The sequence below is a fragment of the Malaclemys terrapin genome, chromosome 3, assembly GCF_027887155.1.
Source record: "Malaclemys terrapin pileata isolate rMalTer1 chromosome 3, rMalTer1.hap1, whole genome shotgun sequence".
NCBI lineage: Eukaryota > Metazoa > Chordata > Testudines > Emydidae > Malaclemys > Malaclemys terrapin.
Genome location: NC_071507.1, coordinates 113,581,430 through 113,595,249, shown reverse-complemented (window position 1 = coordinate 113,595,249; position 13,820 = coordinate 113,581,430). Strand labels below are relative to the sequence as shown.

Here is a 13,820-nt window from a genome sequence, read left to right as displayed (position 1 = left end):
TTGATGGCGCAAGTATTAGAAAAGTCTTCACGGGCAATTATCTTAAAATGGTAACGGCATTTTGTGCTTCATTTCTCATAAAGAATAAGAGTGCAAAAATCAGAGAAACTGTCCTAGTGGGTATTACCCAGGGGTGAAAGTAACTTAAAGGACTTACCCGTATGCCAGAGTCCTGAGCAGGGGGCAGGGGCTCAGCCGGAAGGGGCGTGGCCTGAACCGGAAGAGGTGGGGGCTTTAAATCCCTGTGCCCTTTAAATTGAGATTTAAAGGGCACTGGGCTCTGGCTGCGGTAGCAGCGGCTGGGAGCCCCAGGCCCTTTAAATCACCGCCAGAATCTCATGATAGCGGTAGCTGCGGCGGTGGCCAGGAGCCCTGGGGCTCCGGCAGCGATTTAAAGGGCCCAGAGCTCCTGTCGCTGCTGCCACAGTGGAGCCCCAGGCCCTTTAAATTGCGGCCAGAGCCCTGGAGCTCCCGATTGCCATTGCAACCCCAGTGCTCCAGCAGTGGGGCTTTGGCGGTGATTTAAAGGGCTCGGGGCTCCAGCTCCTGTTGGGAGCCCCAAGCCCTTTAAATTGCTGGCCTGGGGAAGCTGCCCCATGCCAGTAGTCAGCTGTGTACCGGCTCTTGCCAGTATGCCGTACCAGACCGTACCGGCTTACTTTCACCTCTGGTATTACCTTTATTTAAGAAAATATTACAGTCATTGCTCCAAACACTGTGTAATACTACATATTTTCAGGTGTGGGATAATTATTACTGAAATATTTTAAAATATGTTTAGAAGTAGACATACCCTGAGATTTGCATTTGGCTGTTTACAAATTTTGACAACTCTTAATTACTCCCTTTACTGGAAAGTAATGGGTCCTGGACGCTATCTGTATTAAGAAAATTCCCCTAATATAGACATGCTACACCTGCACAACCCAGGGTTTTCACCAGTACAGCTTTCTTGAGTATGTTACTGGATCAGTCTGCACTGGTGTAAACCTTGCTTTGTGCCAGTACAGCACAGCTATATTAGAGATTTGGGCCAAAGTAACTACATCAATATTGTCAACCCCAGCATTCAAAAATCATGAGTCAGGCCTCCAAAAATCATGAGGTTGGTTTAAAACTCTTTTGCTATGATGCCTACAAAAAACTGACAACTGTTCGGCAGCTGGTATGCTGAGACCACTCACGGCCTATCATGCTGACCAGTATTGTCTCACTGTTTCCTTTTAAGTATCAGAGGGGTAGCCTTGTTAGTCTGAATCTGTAAAAAGCAACAGAGGGTCCTGTGGCACCTTTAAGACTAACAGAAGTATTGGGAGCATAAGCTTTTGTGGGTAAGAACCTCACCTCTTCAGATGCAAGTAATGGAAATCTCCAGAGGCAGGTATAAATCAGTATGGAGATAATGAGGTTAGTTCAATCAGGGATGGTGAGGTGCTCTGCTAGCAGTTGAGGTGTGAGCACCAAGGGAGGAGAAACTGCTTCTGTAGTTGGATAGCCATTCACAGTCTTTGTTTAATCCTGATCTGATGGTGTCAAATTTGCAAATGAACTGGAGCTCAGCAGTTTCTCTTTGGAGTTTGGTCCTGAAGTTTTTTTGCTGTAAGATGGCTACCTTTACATCTGCTATTGTGTGGCCAGGGAGGTTGAAGTGTTCTCCTACAGGTTTTTGTATATTACCATTCCTGATATCTGACTTGTGTCCATTTATCCTCTTGCGTAGTGACTGTCCAGTTTGGCCAATGTACATAGCAGAGGGGCATTGCTGGCATATGATGGCATATATAACATTGGTGGACATGCAGGTGAATGAGCCGGTGATGTTGTAGCTGATCTAGTTAGGTCCTGTGATGGTGTTGCTGGTGTAGACGTGGGCAGAGTTGGCATCGAGTTTTGTTGCATGGGTTGGTTCCTGAGTTAGAGTTGTTATGGTGCGGTGCGTGGTTGCTGGTGAGAATATGCTTAAGGTTGGCAGGTTGTCTATGGGCGAGGACTGGCCTGCCTCCCAAGGTCTGTGAAAGTGAGGGATCATTGTCCAGGATGGGTTGTAGATCACTGATGATGCGTTGGAGATGTTTAAGCTGAGGACTGTAGGTGATGGCCAGTGGAGTTCTGTTGGTTTCTTTTTTGGGCCTGTCTTGTAGCAGGAGGCTTCTGGGTACACGTTTGGCTCTGTTGATTTGTTTCTTTATTTCCTTTTGTGGGTATCGTAGTTTTGAGAATGCTTGGTGAAGATCTTGTAGGTGTTGGTCTCTGTTGTCAGATCAGGATTAAACAAAGACTGTGAATGGCTATCCAACTACAGAAGTATTTTCTCCTCCCTTGGTGTTCACACCTCAATTGCTAGCTGAGCACCTCACCCTCCCTGATTGAACTAACCTCATTATCTCCACACTGATTTATACCTGCCTCTGGAGATTTCCATTACTTGCATCTGAAGAAGTGAGGTTCTCACCCACGAAAGCTTATGCTCCCAATACTTCTGTTAGTCTTAAAGGTGCCACAGGACCCTCTGTTGCTGTTTCCTTTTACTCCACCATCTGTGCCCACCTGTTGTTGCTTGTCTTATACTTAGATTTTATACTCTTTGGGGCAGAGGTCATCTTTTTTGTTCTGAGTTTGTACAGAGCCTGCCACAATGAGGTTTCAGTCCAAGACTGGGGCCTCTAGCCGCTACTCCAATATGAATAATATATTTTGGGTCTTTTTATTAGCCTTATTTTTGAGCCTTTAATATTCACATTTTCAAGATTTTCTCTGCAGCCATGAAGTCTAGAAGCTTACTTTTACAAAAAATAAACACTGAGATTCTCATGTAATGTCATGACTCTAGGAGATGGGGATTTAAGAAAAACAGCAAAAATGAAATTCTTGCCAAAACCGTGAGTTTGCAACACTACTCCATCATTGCAGTTACACAGGTGGGAGTTTCATTTATGGGTAAACAGGACCCTACAGCAGATGGCTCTCTAGAGCAACTTGCTCTATTTATGCCATAATGTACTTCTACAACATTGTGATAGAGACTTTTAAAAGGTGACTGCTGAACAAATCTCAGTGTTTGGGTTTAGTTCAGCAACTTTAACAAGGCAGATTCAGATGGGCTTGGATTCCTACACATATCCTTCACTCAGTCCTCATGGATAATCTTAAAATGGCTCAACCAGTGTGTAAAGAATATTCATTTTGGTTGGTTCAAGCACTGTTGCTGTTATAAAGAATTAATGCTTTCAGGATAATTAAGGCTGTCATTTATACTGGTGTTATTTCATGGATGTACTGTTACTATAGTCAAAGGCAACCTAGTGCTATCCAAGATGCTGATTGCCACACGGACATGTATGTAAACCTGTATATAGGCACTCCAGACATAATTGCTTCTACCCCCAAATTGTCTTGTAAACTGAGGTAAAAGTGATCTTTTCCCATATACCAGGAGGACACTTTTATTCCTACAAATTTACAGTCTTCTCATAAACTAATACAATAATTTCATGGTCAATGGATCTTTCTCTTCTGCCTGTTCTTCAGTTTAAGTGTAGCTTAAAGGGTCCAGTAAAAAATCAAAAGACATATGAAAACTGTTTGGCAGGTGCAACTTTGGCCTCAGTAAATGTCAGCTAACTCCTGTAGATGCCTGTTGGTGCAGCCTCTCTTGCAGTACTTGTATCTATTAGATTATGTGCATGTGTGTCTTCAAGGAGACTTGTTTTGCAGACTGAAGAAATGTTGGTTCAAGTGCTGTTCCACATAAATAATGACCCGCCTCCCTCTCTAGGTCTCCCAAGATTATTAAGATTTTGCTTACTGACCCTAAGCATCCATACTGATTTTTCATGGATTTAGAGCCCATACGGTCAAAGATAATATCTTAGTACTCTCTAGGAGACCTTCTTTGCCCCAGTAGGTAAAATGTCTGCTACATGTGCTCAGATTGTATTTTGCAACAGATTTCTTTTTACTGGGCTGTAACTATTCTATCATTGATGCTTCTTTAACTATATTAGGTGTAAATTATCTTGTAGATGCCAAAATTCTAATCACTGTGTCTGTGTGGGAGTTTTCACAAACAACACTCTTGGCCCTTTGACCAGTTTTTTAAAAAAACGAAAACAAAACACACACTTCCATGGCTAAGGTCCAATCGGCTCAGCTCCGTGGGGGGTTTCCAGTGCTTGGGTGAGTTTTAACCATCCTGCCATAAATCAAACTGTGCAGAGCAATGAAATTCTGATAGCTGTGCGATGAGATGACTGGATAGTGTTACAGTTCCCTCATTAAGAAGTACTGGAGTTAAGCTGGGGAGTTGAACTTTCAGCTGTATTAAAATAACAAGTGTGGGAGAAAAGGCTAGAGTAAGGGAGTTCACCTTATCACAACAAAGACTTTGCATGCACATTATATCAAGTCTCCTGAACATCATCCTGCTGGATAGTTTATCAGAATACCAAGATGAATAGAATAGAAAAGAATTTTGTCTATATACACCCTGGTTTAAATCTTCTAGTCTAGTTTTCATCCTCATTCTTTCTCTGTTATGTCACTCCATTGCAATGGACTCCACCTCCTTAAAAATAAATTCATACTACAACAGATTTTATAACAATATTAGTATAGTGATCATATTGTCTAAAGAATACAATGAAACTAGGAGCCATGGTGAGGCAAGAACTTTGCTAACTTAAGAACTTACTGATCACATCCCATGCATTCTAATGTGACCAAAACTCTCCTTCAGCTTTAATCTCTACCTTTTTTTATTAATTGTAGCCAATTAACCCCCCCCCAACAGATGAATCATATGTCCCCCTTATTATCCTCTTAGCACTGCTATTTGTGTGTTACCGTTGTTTAAACACAAGAGACAATGGAAATGTGTCTTCATGTGGGAGAGCATTTTCGGACGATAGCATGTGAGTAAACTGTGTAATATGAACTGAGACATGTAATCAAATTTCAGAGGAAACCTGAATGAAAATCTTGCTGTTACTTTTCTATACAGCAATGTGAACATAAGGATTTTAAGGATTGTATAGGTTCAAACAAAGCAAAAACCACCACTACCATCAAAAACATCAGCCTTGTTGGCTTGTTTAAAAGCAACCAGGTCCAAAAGACTTCACTTTGAGAAATGGATTAGTGAAGTCTTGGCAACAAGACAAAATGAAAACACAGGAGACACTTTCATGAATTATTGCTAAATGCAGACAAATTATGCAGAAGATATTGATTATGAAAAATGTTAATTTATACCAAACCATTACAAGAGATGAGAACATTTTGCTGACACTCTGTTAGTACTTGCATTTACTATGCTTCCTAAGTGACTTATTAACTTATAAGCTAGACAGGCCAAAGCCTGGGACAACATCAGGAGGTCAGAGAAAGAGAACAGGGATGTACTTGATTTTTCATCAATTATTTTCATTTTGATTTATCTTGGATGAGTGTTTCATTATGGCCTACTGGATACACGTATCCAGCAATAATCATGTATTCCCCCATATGCTTGAAGTTTTGCCTGTTTACAAACCAGTTCAAGTGCCTGTGGCTGTCTATCAGGGCTGAAGTATGGAGGCAAATTAATTTGCTACCTTGACATGGAACAGGACTTTACGCTCAGTTGCCCAGGGCCAAGTGTGATACATTCATTGTGGGTGTTTCTATATGGTTCATGTGATTGTTTTCTCATCACCAATGCAAAAAAGAAACATTGTTAGACCACTCATCTGACCCAGTAAATGTATATGACCTAATATAGGCCCCAGTTCAGTGAAGTACTCAAACGCGTACCCACCTACCCACGTGCCTAAAATTAAACACATGCTGAATCTGGGCCACAGAGAAGCTGGGTACTACAAGTAACTGCCTACATTGAGTTTCAATAAAAGAAACCAATTTCCGCAGTGTATCCCGCTGCTAATTAATACTAAAGAAATGCAAGTGATAAAACACCTGTCACTTCTTTCTATGCTCAATTAGAGCCTTTCATCTCTGTACCCACCAGTGCTGAAATACTGTAGAGATTTAAAATATTGCAGGTATTATAAAGCACTCTTGTGAAATTTGGGGTCTACACCAAACACTGACACACACAGCCATGGTTCCTGGTATTGTTCAGGCACTGAGCAGCAGCCGTTCATAATGCTGCAGGCAATAAGGAGAATCCTAATAAATATATTATATGTAATGACCCAGACAAAGAGAACAAGGAGTCTGGTGGCACCTTAAAGACTAACAGATTTATTTGGGCATAAGCTTTCGTGAGTAAAAACCTCATTTCTTTGGATGAAGAAGTGAGAAGAAGTGAGGTTTTTACTCACGAAAGCTTATGCCCAAATAAATCTGTTAGTCTTTAAGGTGCCACCAGACTCCTTGTTGTTTTTGTAGATACAGACTAACATGGCTACCCCCTGATACCAGACAAAGAGGTAATTGGAAAGACTATTGGCTCTGGTTGAACTTTCTGAATATTTTCCCATTTAGTGGTTTTGTAGTGTGAAGAGTAATCCCACTTTTTATATGAAGATTCTATAGCTTCAGCATGAGGAGACATATTTTTGGAATAAAATGGGTGGTGCTTTATATATCTATAAAATGTTATATTTGTCTATCTATTTATAGTAGTGCCTAGAGGTCTTAATCAGGAGCCCATTGTCCTGGTCTCTCTACAAATGCACACAAAAGAGAGTCCCTTCTCAAAAGAGCTTACAGTCTAAATAGGGGGATAACTGGAGTGGAATGGTGACAATTATGACAGTAACAAACACAGGGTTCCATGGTTTAGCTTTCTGCATAATTTAGCAACCTTCAATTTAATATACAAACAAAAATAAATGGGGAAGATGTTAATGCATCTCTGAACAGGCCACTTGTTTAGCATTATCACTAGGCAATTAACCCTAGGCAGTTAATTCTATAGGTTCAATAAGAAAGAGACTGTACAGATCGTTATGTAGAACTATGTATGTGAAATGGCTCAGGAAGATAGTGAAATGATTTGGACTTCTGACAAATCACAGAACAGTAACTTCCCACCTACTTGGAATGGAAGTTCTTCTATCATTTGGACTTCCTGGGGCATCTCCAGACTGGCCCACATTATTTCTGTCTCTGCCCTTATGTCTATGAACATCTCCAAATATAATGTATCCATTCGCAAGTTACTGGTTTATCAATGTTTTCAGATAAAACATTTCATTGTGTAGAATACACTAAATGTCCTCAAAGACCTAAATAACATAGGTCCAGCTCTTCAAAAGTACTTAGGGGGTTGCTTTGCTGAGCATTGCCACACCTAATCCCTATATGGTCTAGTGGAATCCTCAACCCTGAGTTAGGTGCTGGTGCCTAAAGAGGGGATCCTCAGAAGCCAGCAAGTTGACTGGGGTGCTGCCTAAGCTAGCCAGGAGTGAAATGCCAATAAAGGGGTAGGAAAAGGAGTGGGTCTTAGGCATTTAAACGGTGATGTGATGTGATGTGTATGGCTGGTGAGCCAGAGATAGGCACCTACCTCCACTCAAGATCCTTAGCCATAAACCTGCTCTAGGAGTTAGGCATCTAAGCCAGGTCAGCTGCTTAGGTAGCCCATGCTATAGCAGCTGAAATGGTCTTTTGCTTTCTCTGTCTTCTGCTTACGCTTGATACCTCTCTCATTGTGTAGGTGCTATGCTGCCCACTCACCACATATTGCTGACCTGTATCCAGCCCCCCTGCTGCAACATTTGGCAGGTCTCAGGTGTACTCAGAGCAGGCCTACAAGATCAGGCCCCACGAGTGAGAGCGGCATTTCCCTGCCTAGTTTGAGAATCCTGCTTTGGGACTTCCAAGACTTTGACTTGAGCTAGGACTCCGAGCTCTTTGTTAGCTGTCATGTGGCTTCAGGACTTAGGTGGCTTTGTGAATGCTAACTGGTGAAAACTTAGGGCCCTATGGGACTTGGGTGCCTGCAGGGTTAGGTGGCAACTATCAACAGTTTTGAAAATGTCAGTGGTGCTTAAATGGTGGACTTTTTGGCTCCTAAAGAGGCAGATAGGCACCTAAATACCTTTGAGGATGTGGGTCCCCACAGCGGCCCACTAGACTCTAAGGCAGTGGTTTTCAACCCACGGGCCGTGGGCTGCTTGCGGCCCAATCAGCACACAGCTGCGACCCATGTGACATCCTCAGGGCCATGCAGGTAATATATATATTGTGTGGAGGATGCGGCCACATAACACAGAAAGAGCCCACAAAGGTAAATAGGTTGAGAACCACTGCTCTAAGGACATGGGCCTTGACTTCACTGGGCTTAGATCAGGCCTTAAGGGCTTTACTGAGTGCCTCTATAATGATTTAATGGACTGTGAAGATAGTTACTCCTAGGCCTTGTCTACACTACGAGAGTAGTTCGATTTTACTTAAATCGAATTTTTGGAATCGATATTGCAAAGTCGAACGTGTGTGTCCACACTAAGGACAGTAATTCGACTTTGTGAGTCCACACTAACGGGGAAAGCGTCGACATTGGAAGTGGTGCACTGTGGTCAGCTATCCCACAGTTCCCGGAGTCCCCGCTGCCCATTGGAATTCTGGGTGGAGCCGCAAATGCCTTCTGGGTAAAAAAAAGGTGTCCAGGGTGCTTTTGGGTAACTGTCGTCATCCGTCCATCACTCCCGCCCTCCCTCCCTGAAAGCGCCGGCGGGAAATCAGTTCGCGCACTTTTCTAGTCAGTGACAGCGCGGACGCCACAGCACTGCGAGCATGGAGCCTGCTGCAACCATCACTGCAGTTGTGGCTGCTCTCAACGCCTCGCAACTTATCATACACCTTTCCCTGAGGCAGATGCAGAAAAGTCAGGCGAGGAGGCTACGTCAACGCGGTGATGGCCTGAAGTCTGAGAGTAGCACAGACCTCTCAGAAAGCAGGGGACCCAGCGCCGAGAACATCACGGTGGCAATGGGTCATGTTGATGCCGTCGAAAGGAAATTCTGGGCACGGGAAACAAGCACTGAGTGGTGGGACCGCATAGTGCTGCAGGTCTGGGATGAATCCCAGTGGCTGCGAAACTTTCGCATGCGGAAGGGAACTTTCCTGGAACTTTGTGAGTTGCTGTCCCCTGCCCTGAAGCGCAATGACACCCGAATGCGAGCAGCCCTGACTGTCCAGAAGCGAGTGGCCATAGCCCTGTGGAAGCTTGCAACGCCAGACAGCTACCGGTCAGTCGCGAACCAGTTTGGGGTGGGCAAATCTACCGTGGGGGTTGTTGTGATGCAAGTAGCCAAAGCAATCGTTGATGTACTGCTGCCAAAGGTAGTCACCCTGGGAAACGTGGAGGCGATCATAGATGGCTTCGCAGCGATGGGATTCCCAAACTGCGGTGGGGCCATAGATGGAACTCACATCCCTATCCTGGCACCGGAACACCAGGCCAGCCAGTACATTAACAGAAAGGGCTACTTTTCCATGGTGCTGCAAGCACTGGTGGACCACAGGGGACGTTTTACCAACATCTACGTGGGATGGCCGGGCAAGGTTCATGACGCTCGTGTTTTCAGGAACTCTGGTCTGTTTAGACGGCTGCAGCAAGGTATTTACTTCCCGGACCACAAAATAACTCTTGGGGATGTGGAGATGCCTATAGTCATCCTCGGGGACCCAGCCTACCCGCTAATGCCCTGGCTCATGAAGCCCTATACTGGCGCCCTGGACACTGAAAAAGAACTCTTCAACTACCGGCTGAGCAAGTGCAGAATGGTGGTGGAGTGTGCTTTTGGCCGTCTCAAGGGGAGATGGAGAAGCTTACTGACTCGCTGTGATCTCAGCGAAACCAATATCCCCATTGTTATTGCAGCTTGCTGTGTGCTCCACAATCTCTGTGAGAGCAAGGGGGAGACCTTTATGGCGGGGTGGGAGGTTGAGGAAAATAGCCTGGCTGCTGATTACTCACAGCCAGACAGCCGGGCGATTAGAAGAGACCAGCGGGAAGCGCTGTGCATCCGGAAGGCTTTGAAAGCAAAGTTCCTGAGTGAGCAGGGTAACCTGTGACTTTAAAGTTTGTGTATTGAGAAGCTAAACCTGCCCCCGTTTCTTTGCCCAGTTAATGTTGACTATCCTATCCAGTTACATACCCCCTTCACCCCACTTCCAACACACGTTTCAAAATAAAAATAGTTCTACTTTGTTAAAGCACACCGTTTTCTTTAATACTGTATTCGCGGGAATTTTTTAAAACTGGGACGCAGACTGTGGTGCGGAGCGGGTGTACTGTAGTGGCGCGAATGCAGCTTCTAAACTCAAGGATTGACAGGCTCCGCTGCGGTGGGATGGTTGTTTCAACGGAGCCTGTCACCCCTCCTGATAGGGACTGTGTGTATGGGGGGGTCTATGTGACTTTGTGGCAGGGGGAGGACGGTTACAGATCCCCTGCTGTGTGGCTCTGTGATCCTGCCTAAGGACCGCCGCTTAAGATCTGTAACTGCCCTCCCCTGCCACAAAGTCACAGAGCAACCCACCCCCCACCACATAACATGAAAACAACCTCCCAGACTAACCAGGGTAACTAGTCACTGCATCACTGCACTATGTATGTGCCCTGCTGCTGTGCCTGCCCCCGACTATATACCCTGCCAAAGGTGACTGTCCTGTCGAATTACCAACCCCCTATCCCCCCCTCCTGCAAAAGAACATGATGGAAACAGTAGTTAACAGAAACGTATTTTTTATTATCAACCAAACATGGAACTGGGAAAGTGAAACTTGGACGGGGGCTTGTGTCAGGCGGGAAGGAAAGAACTTGTCAAATTTTGGGGAATGAGAGCCTTCTGCTGCTCGAGCTCTCTGCAGGGGTGGAGTGAGAGTTAGCAGGGACTCTGCCGCCTCTCCTTCTGTGCACTTTGGGTGAGGGGAGTATGGGACTTGGTGGCGGGGGAGGGCGGTTAGAGATGGACTGCAGCGGGGCTCTGTCCTCCTGCCTCCGTTCCTGCAGAACATCCACAAGGCGCCGGAGCGTGTCCGTTTGCTCCCTCATTAGTCCAAGCAGGGTTTGAGTCGCCTGCTGGTCTTCCTGACGCCACCTCTCCTCCCGATCCATGTTGGCTTGGTGCATTCGGGTCAAGTTCTCCCGCCACTGGGTCTGCTGTGCTGCCTGGGCTCTGGAGCAGGCTATAAGCTCCGAGAACATGTCCTCCCGTGTCCTCTTCTTCTTATGCCTAATCCGCGCTAGCCTCTGGGAGTGTGATGACAGGCTAGGTTGTGAGACAGTCACAGATGGGGCTGTGGGAATGGGAAAAAGGGAGTGAATTCCTCAGAAAGATAAATGTAGTTGTGAACAAAGAACATAGTCTTTCTCTGTTAACAAGACCATGCACAGCACCTATCACATGCGCACTCAGCACAAGGTCGAATTCTCGGCCTTCGCATTCAGTGCCTGGGGTCTTCTACAGCACATTTGAGAAGCCTCTCAGGAGAACGGAATTTCTGTTGCAGGCAGACATGGTAAGCCGTAGACTTGTGGCAGCTTAAAACTTTAATATTAGCAATGGCCTCATTTCACATTGAAATCAATGTCGGTCCCTGCTGCCAGCAATTCGGCAAGCAGGAAGTCTGCTCCTGTCCCACACCCTCGCGGCTGTCCCCGGGAACGATCCCTTTCGGCTGCCCCTCTCCCGCCTCCACCGCGTGGCTGCAAACCAGCGGTTACAGTTCTGTAAAGGAACGGCAAAGCAGTCCCAACACTAACATTCCCCTACCTCATTCAAAGCAGGTCATCATGAGCGACATCACCCTCATGAGGATCTCTGACAGCGAGAAAGAGAGAATGCTCCGGGAAAGCCTGCAAAGACCAGGGCCGTATGCCGCCATGCTGTGCAGACCAATGATTCCAGAGTACTTGATAGTCTCGTGGCGTGGCAACGTGTCCTACTACGGAGGACCCAATAAGGCCGCTCTCCCCAAGAACCTAATGCAGCGGATTTCCAATTACCTCCAGGAGAGCTTCCTCGAGATGTCACAGGAGGATTTCTGCTCCATCCCCGGACATATAGACCGCATTTTACTGTAGCTGCTGTAGCAGTGACTAACCAGTAGAGCGGCTTGGGCAGGACAATCATGCAAAACCGGACATTGCTAGATTTTTTTTCAATAGTTGCACTGCCCATGACTGAACCGTTAAGCTAATCAAACTAATCATGAGAAACCCATTTTTTAAATTGTTAATATTCCTGTTCTGTTACAAATAAATGTTTAGATTTTTACAACACTTACTGGCTGATCCTTCCCCAGATTCTGTGTCCGGGGTAACGGCTGGGGAGGGTTGGTAGGGGATCTCTGTAAGGGTGATGAAGAGATCCTGGCTGTCGGGGAAATCAGCGTTGTGAGCGCTGTCGACTGCCTCGTCCTCCTCATCTCCTTCCTCATCTTCCCCGTCCGCTAACATGTCCGAGGATCCAGCCGTGGACACTATCCCATCCTCAGAGTCCACGGTCACTGGTGGGGTAGTGGTGGCGGCCGCACCGAGGATGGAATGCAGTGCCTCGTAGAAACGGGATGTCTGGGGATGGGATCCGGAGTGTCCGTTTGCCTCTTTGGTCTTCTGGTAGCCTTGTCTCAGCTCCTTGATTTTCACGCGGCACTGCGTTACATCCCGGCTGTATCCTCTCTCTGCCATGTCTTTAGAGATCTTCTCGTAGATCTTTGCATTCCGTCTTTTGGATCGCAGCTCGGAAAGCACGGACTCATCGCCCCACACAGCGATGAGATCCAAGACTTCCCGATCAGTCCATGCTGGGGCCCTCTTTCTATTCTGAGATTGCACGGCCATCACTGCTGGAGAGCTCTGCATCGTTGCCAGTGCTGCTGAGCTCGCCACGATGTCCAGACAGGAAATGAGATTCAAACTGGCCAGACAGGAAAAGGAATTCAAATTCAAATTTTCCCGGGGCTTTTCCTGTGTGGCAGTTCAGAGCATCCGAGCTCGTACTGCTGTCCAGAGCGTCAACAGAGTGGTGCACTGTGGGATAGCTCCCGGAGCTATTAGCGTCGATTTCCATCCACACCTAGCGTAATTCGACATGGCCATGTCGAATTTAGCGCTACTCCCCTCGTCGGGGAGGAGTACAGAAGTCGAATTAAAGAGACCTCTATGTCGAACTAAATACCTTCGCGGTGTGGACGGGTGCAGGGTTAATTCGATGTAACGGCGCTAACTTCGACATAAACGCCTAGTGTAGACCAGGCCCTAGAGACTTGTGGTTTGATTTTTCAGAGGGGCTGTCCACCTGCAATTTCCATTGACTTTGAAAATCAACAGCTCTGAAAATTGGGCCACTAGAGGGCTGGGGAAGGACCTTGATCTCAAAATGTCAAACTTTCACACTCATTTCAAACTGCATCCACTTGAGCAGTCCATTTGGATTCCCAATATATAATTATTTACTGCTCTTTGAAGGTTATTCCATACGACTTGTTGTTGAGCCTAAGTTGTGATATATAAGGTGATATAAAGCTAGACTCATTTCACAATATCCAACAAATAAGAGGCTTCTGGACACAAAAGGAACTAGCCTCACACTTTTTGGCTTAGGACCCCTGGAGGCAGATGGTATGCATTTTATACCTAAGCTTATTCAGCATTTAGTGCTGGCTGCTAGATTAGTCCTGGCAGCTGACTTAAAATCTCCTATTCCCCTGAAAATTAACACCTGGTTTCAGAAATGCTGGCCTATGCAAGTGATGGAAAAACTCTCCAGCTTTATAAAAAGAAAAGTCATGCACTACTATGCTGTCTTGAAGCTTGTTAGCCAAGAAATCCAACCCTCTATTAGAGCTGTGTGAAATCACTGTAA

The 13,820-nt window shown here is 45.7% G+C and overlaps 1 protein-coding gene across 1 annotated transcript in view; it reads right to left on the bottom strand.

Moving 5' to 3' along the window:
- LOC128834262 (uncharacterized) overlaps positions 1-12,901 on the bottom strand; it is a 94,904-nt gene extending 82,003 nt beyond the window's left edge. Inside the window, exons 1-2 of the mRNA XM_054022875.1 lie at positions 12,241-12,901; positions 10,813-11,250 (exon numbers count right to left, since the gene is read on the bottom strand). Coding sequence (XP_053878850.1) covers positions 10,813-11,250; positions 12,241-12,817 — 1,015 coding nt within the window. The 5' untranslated portion in view covers positions 12,818-12,901. The remainder of the gene's footprint in view (positions 1-10,812; positions 11,251-12,240) is intronic.
- Between the last annotated feature and the right edge of the window lie 919 nt (positions 12,902-13,820).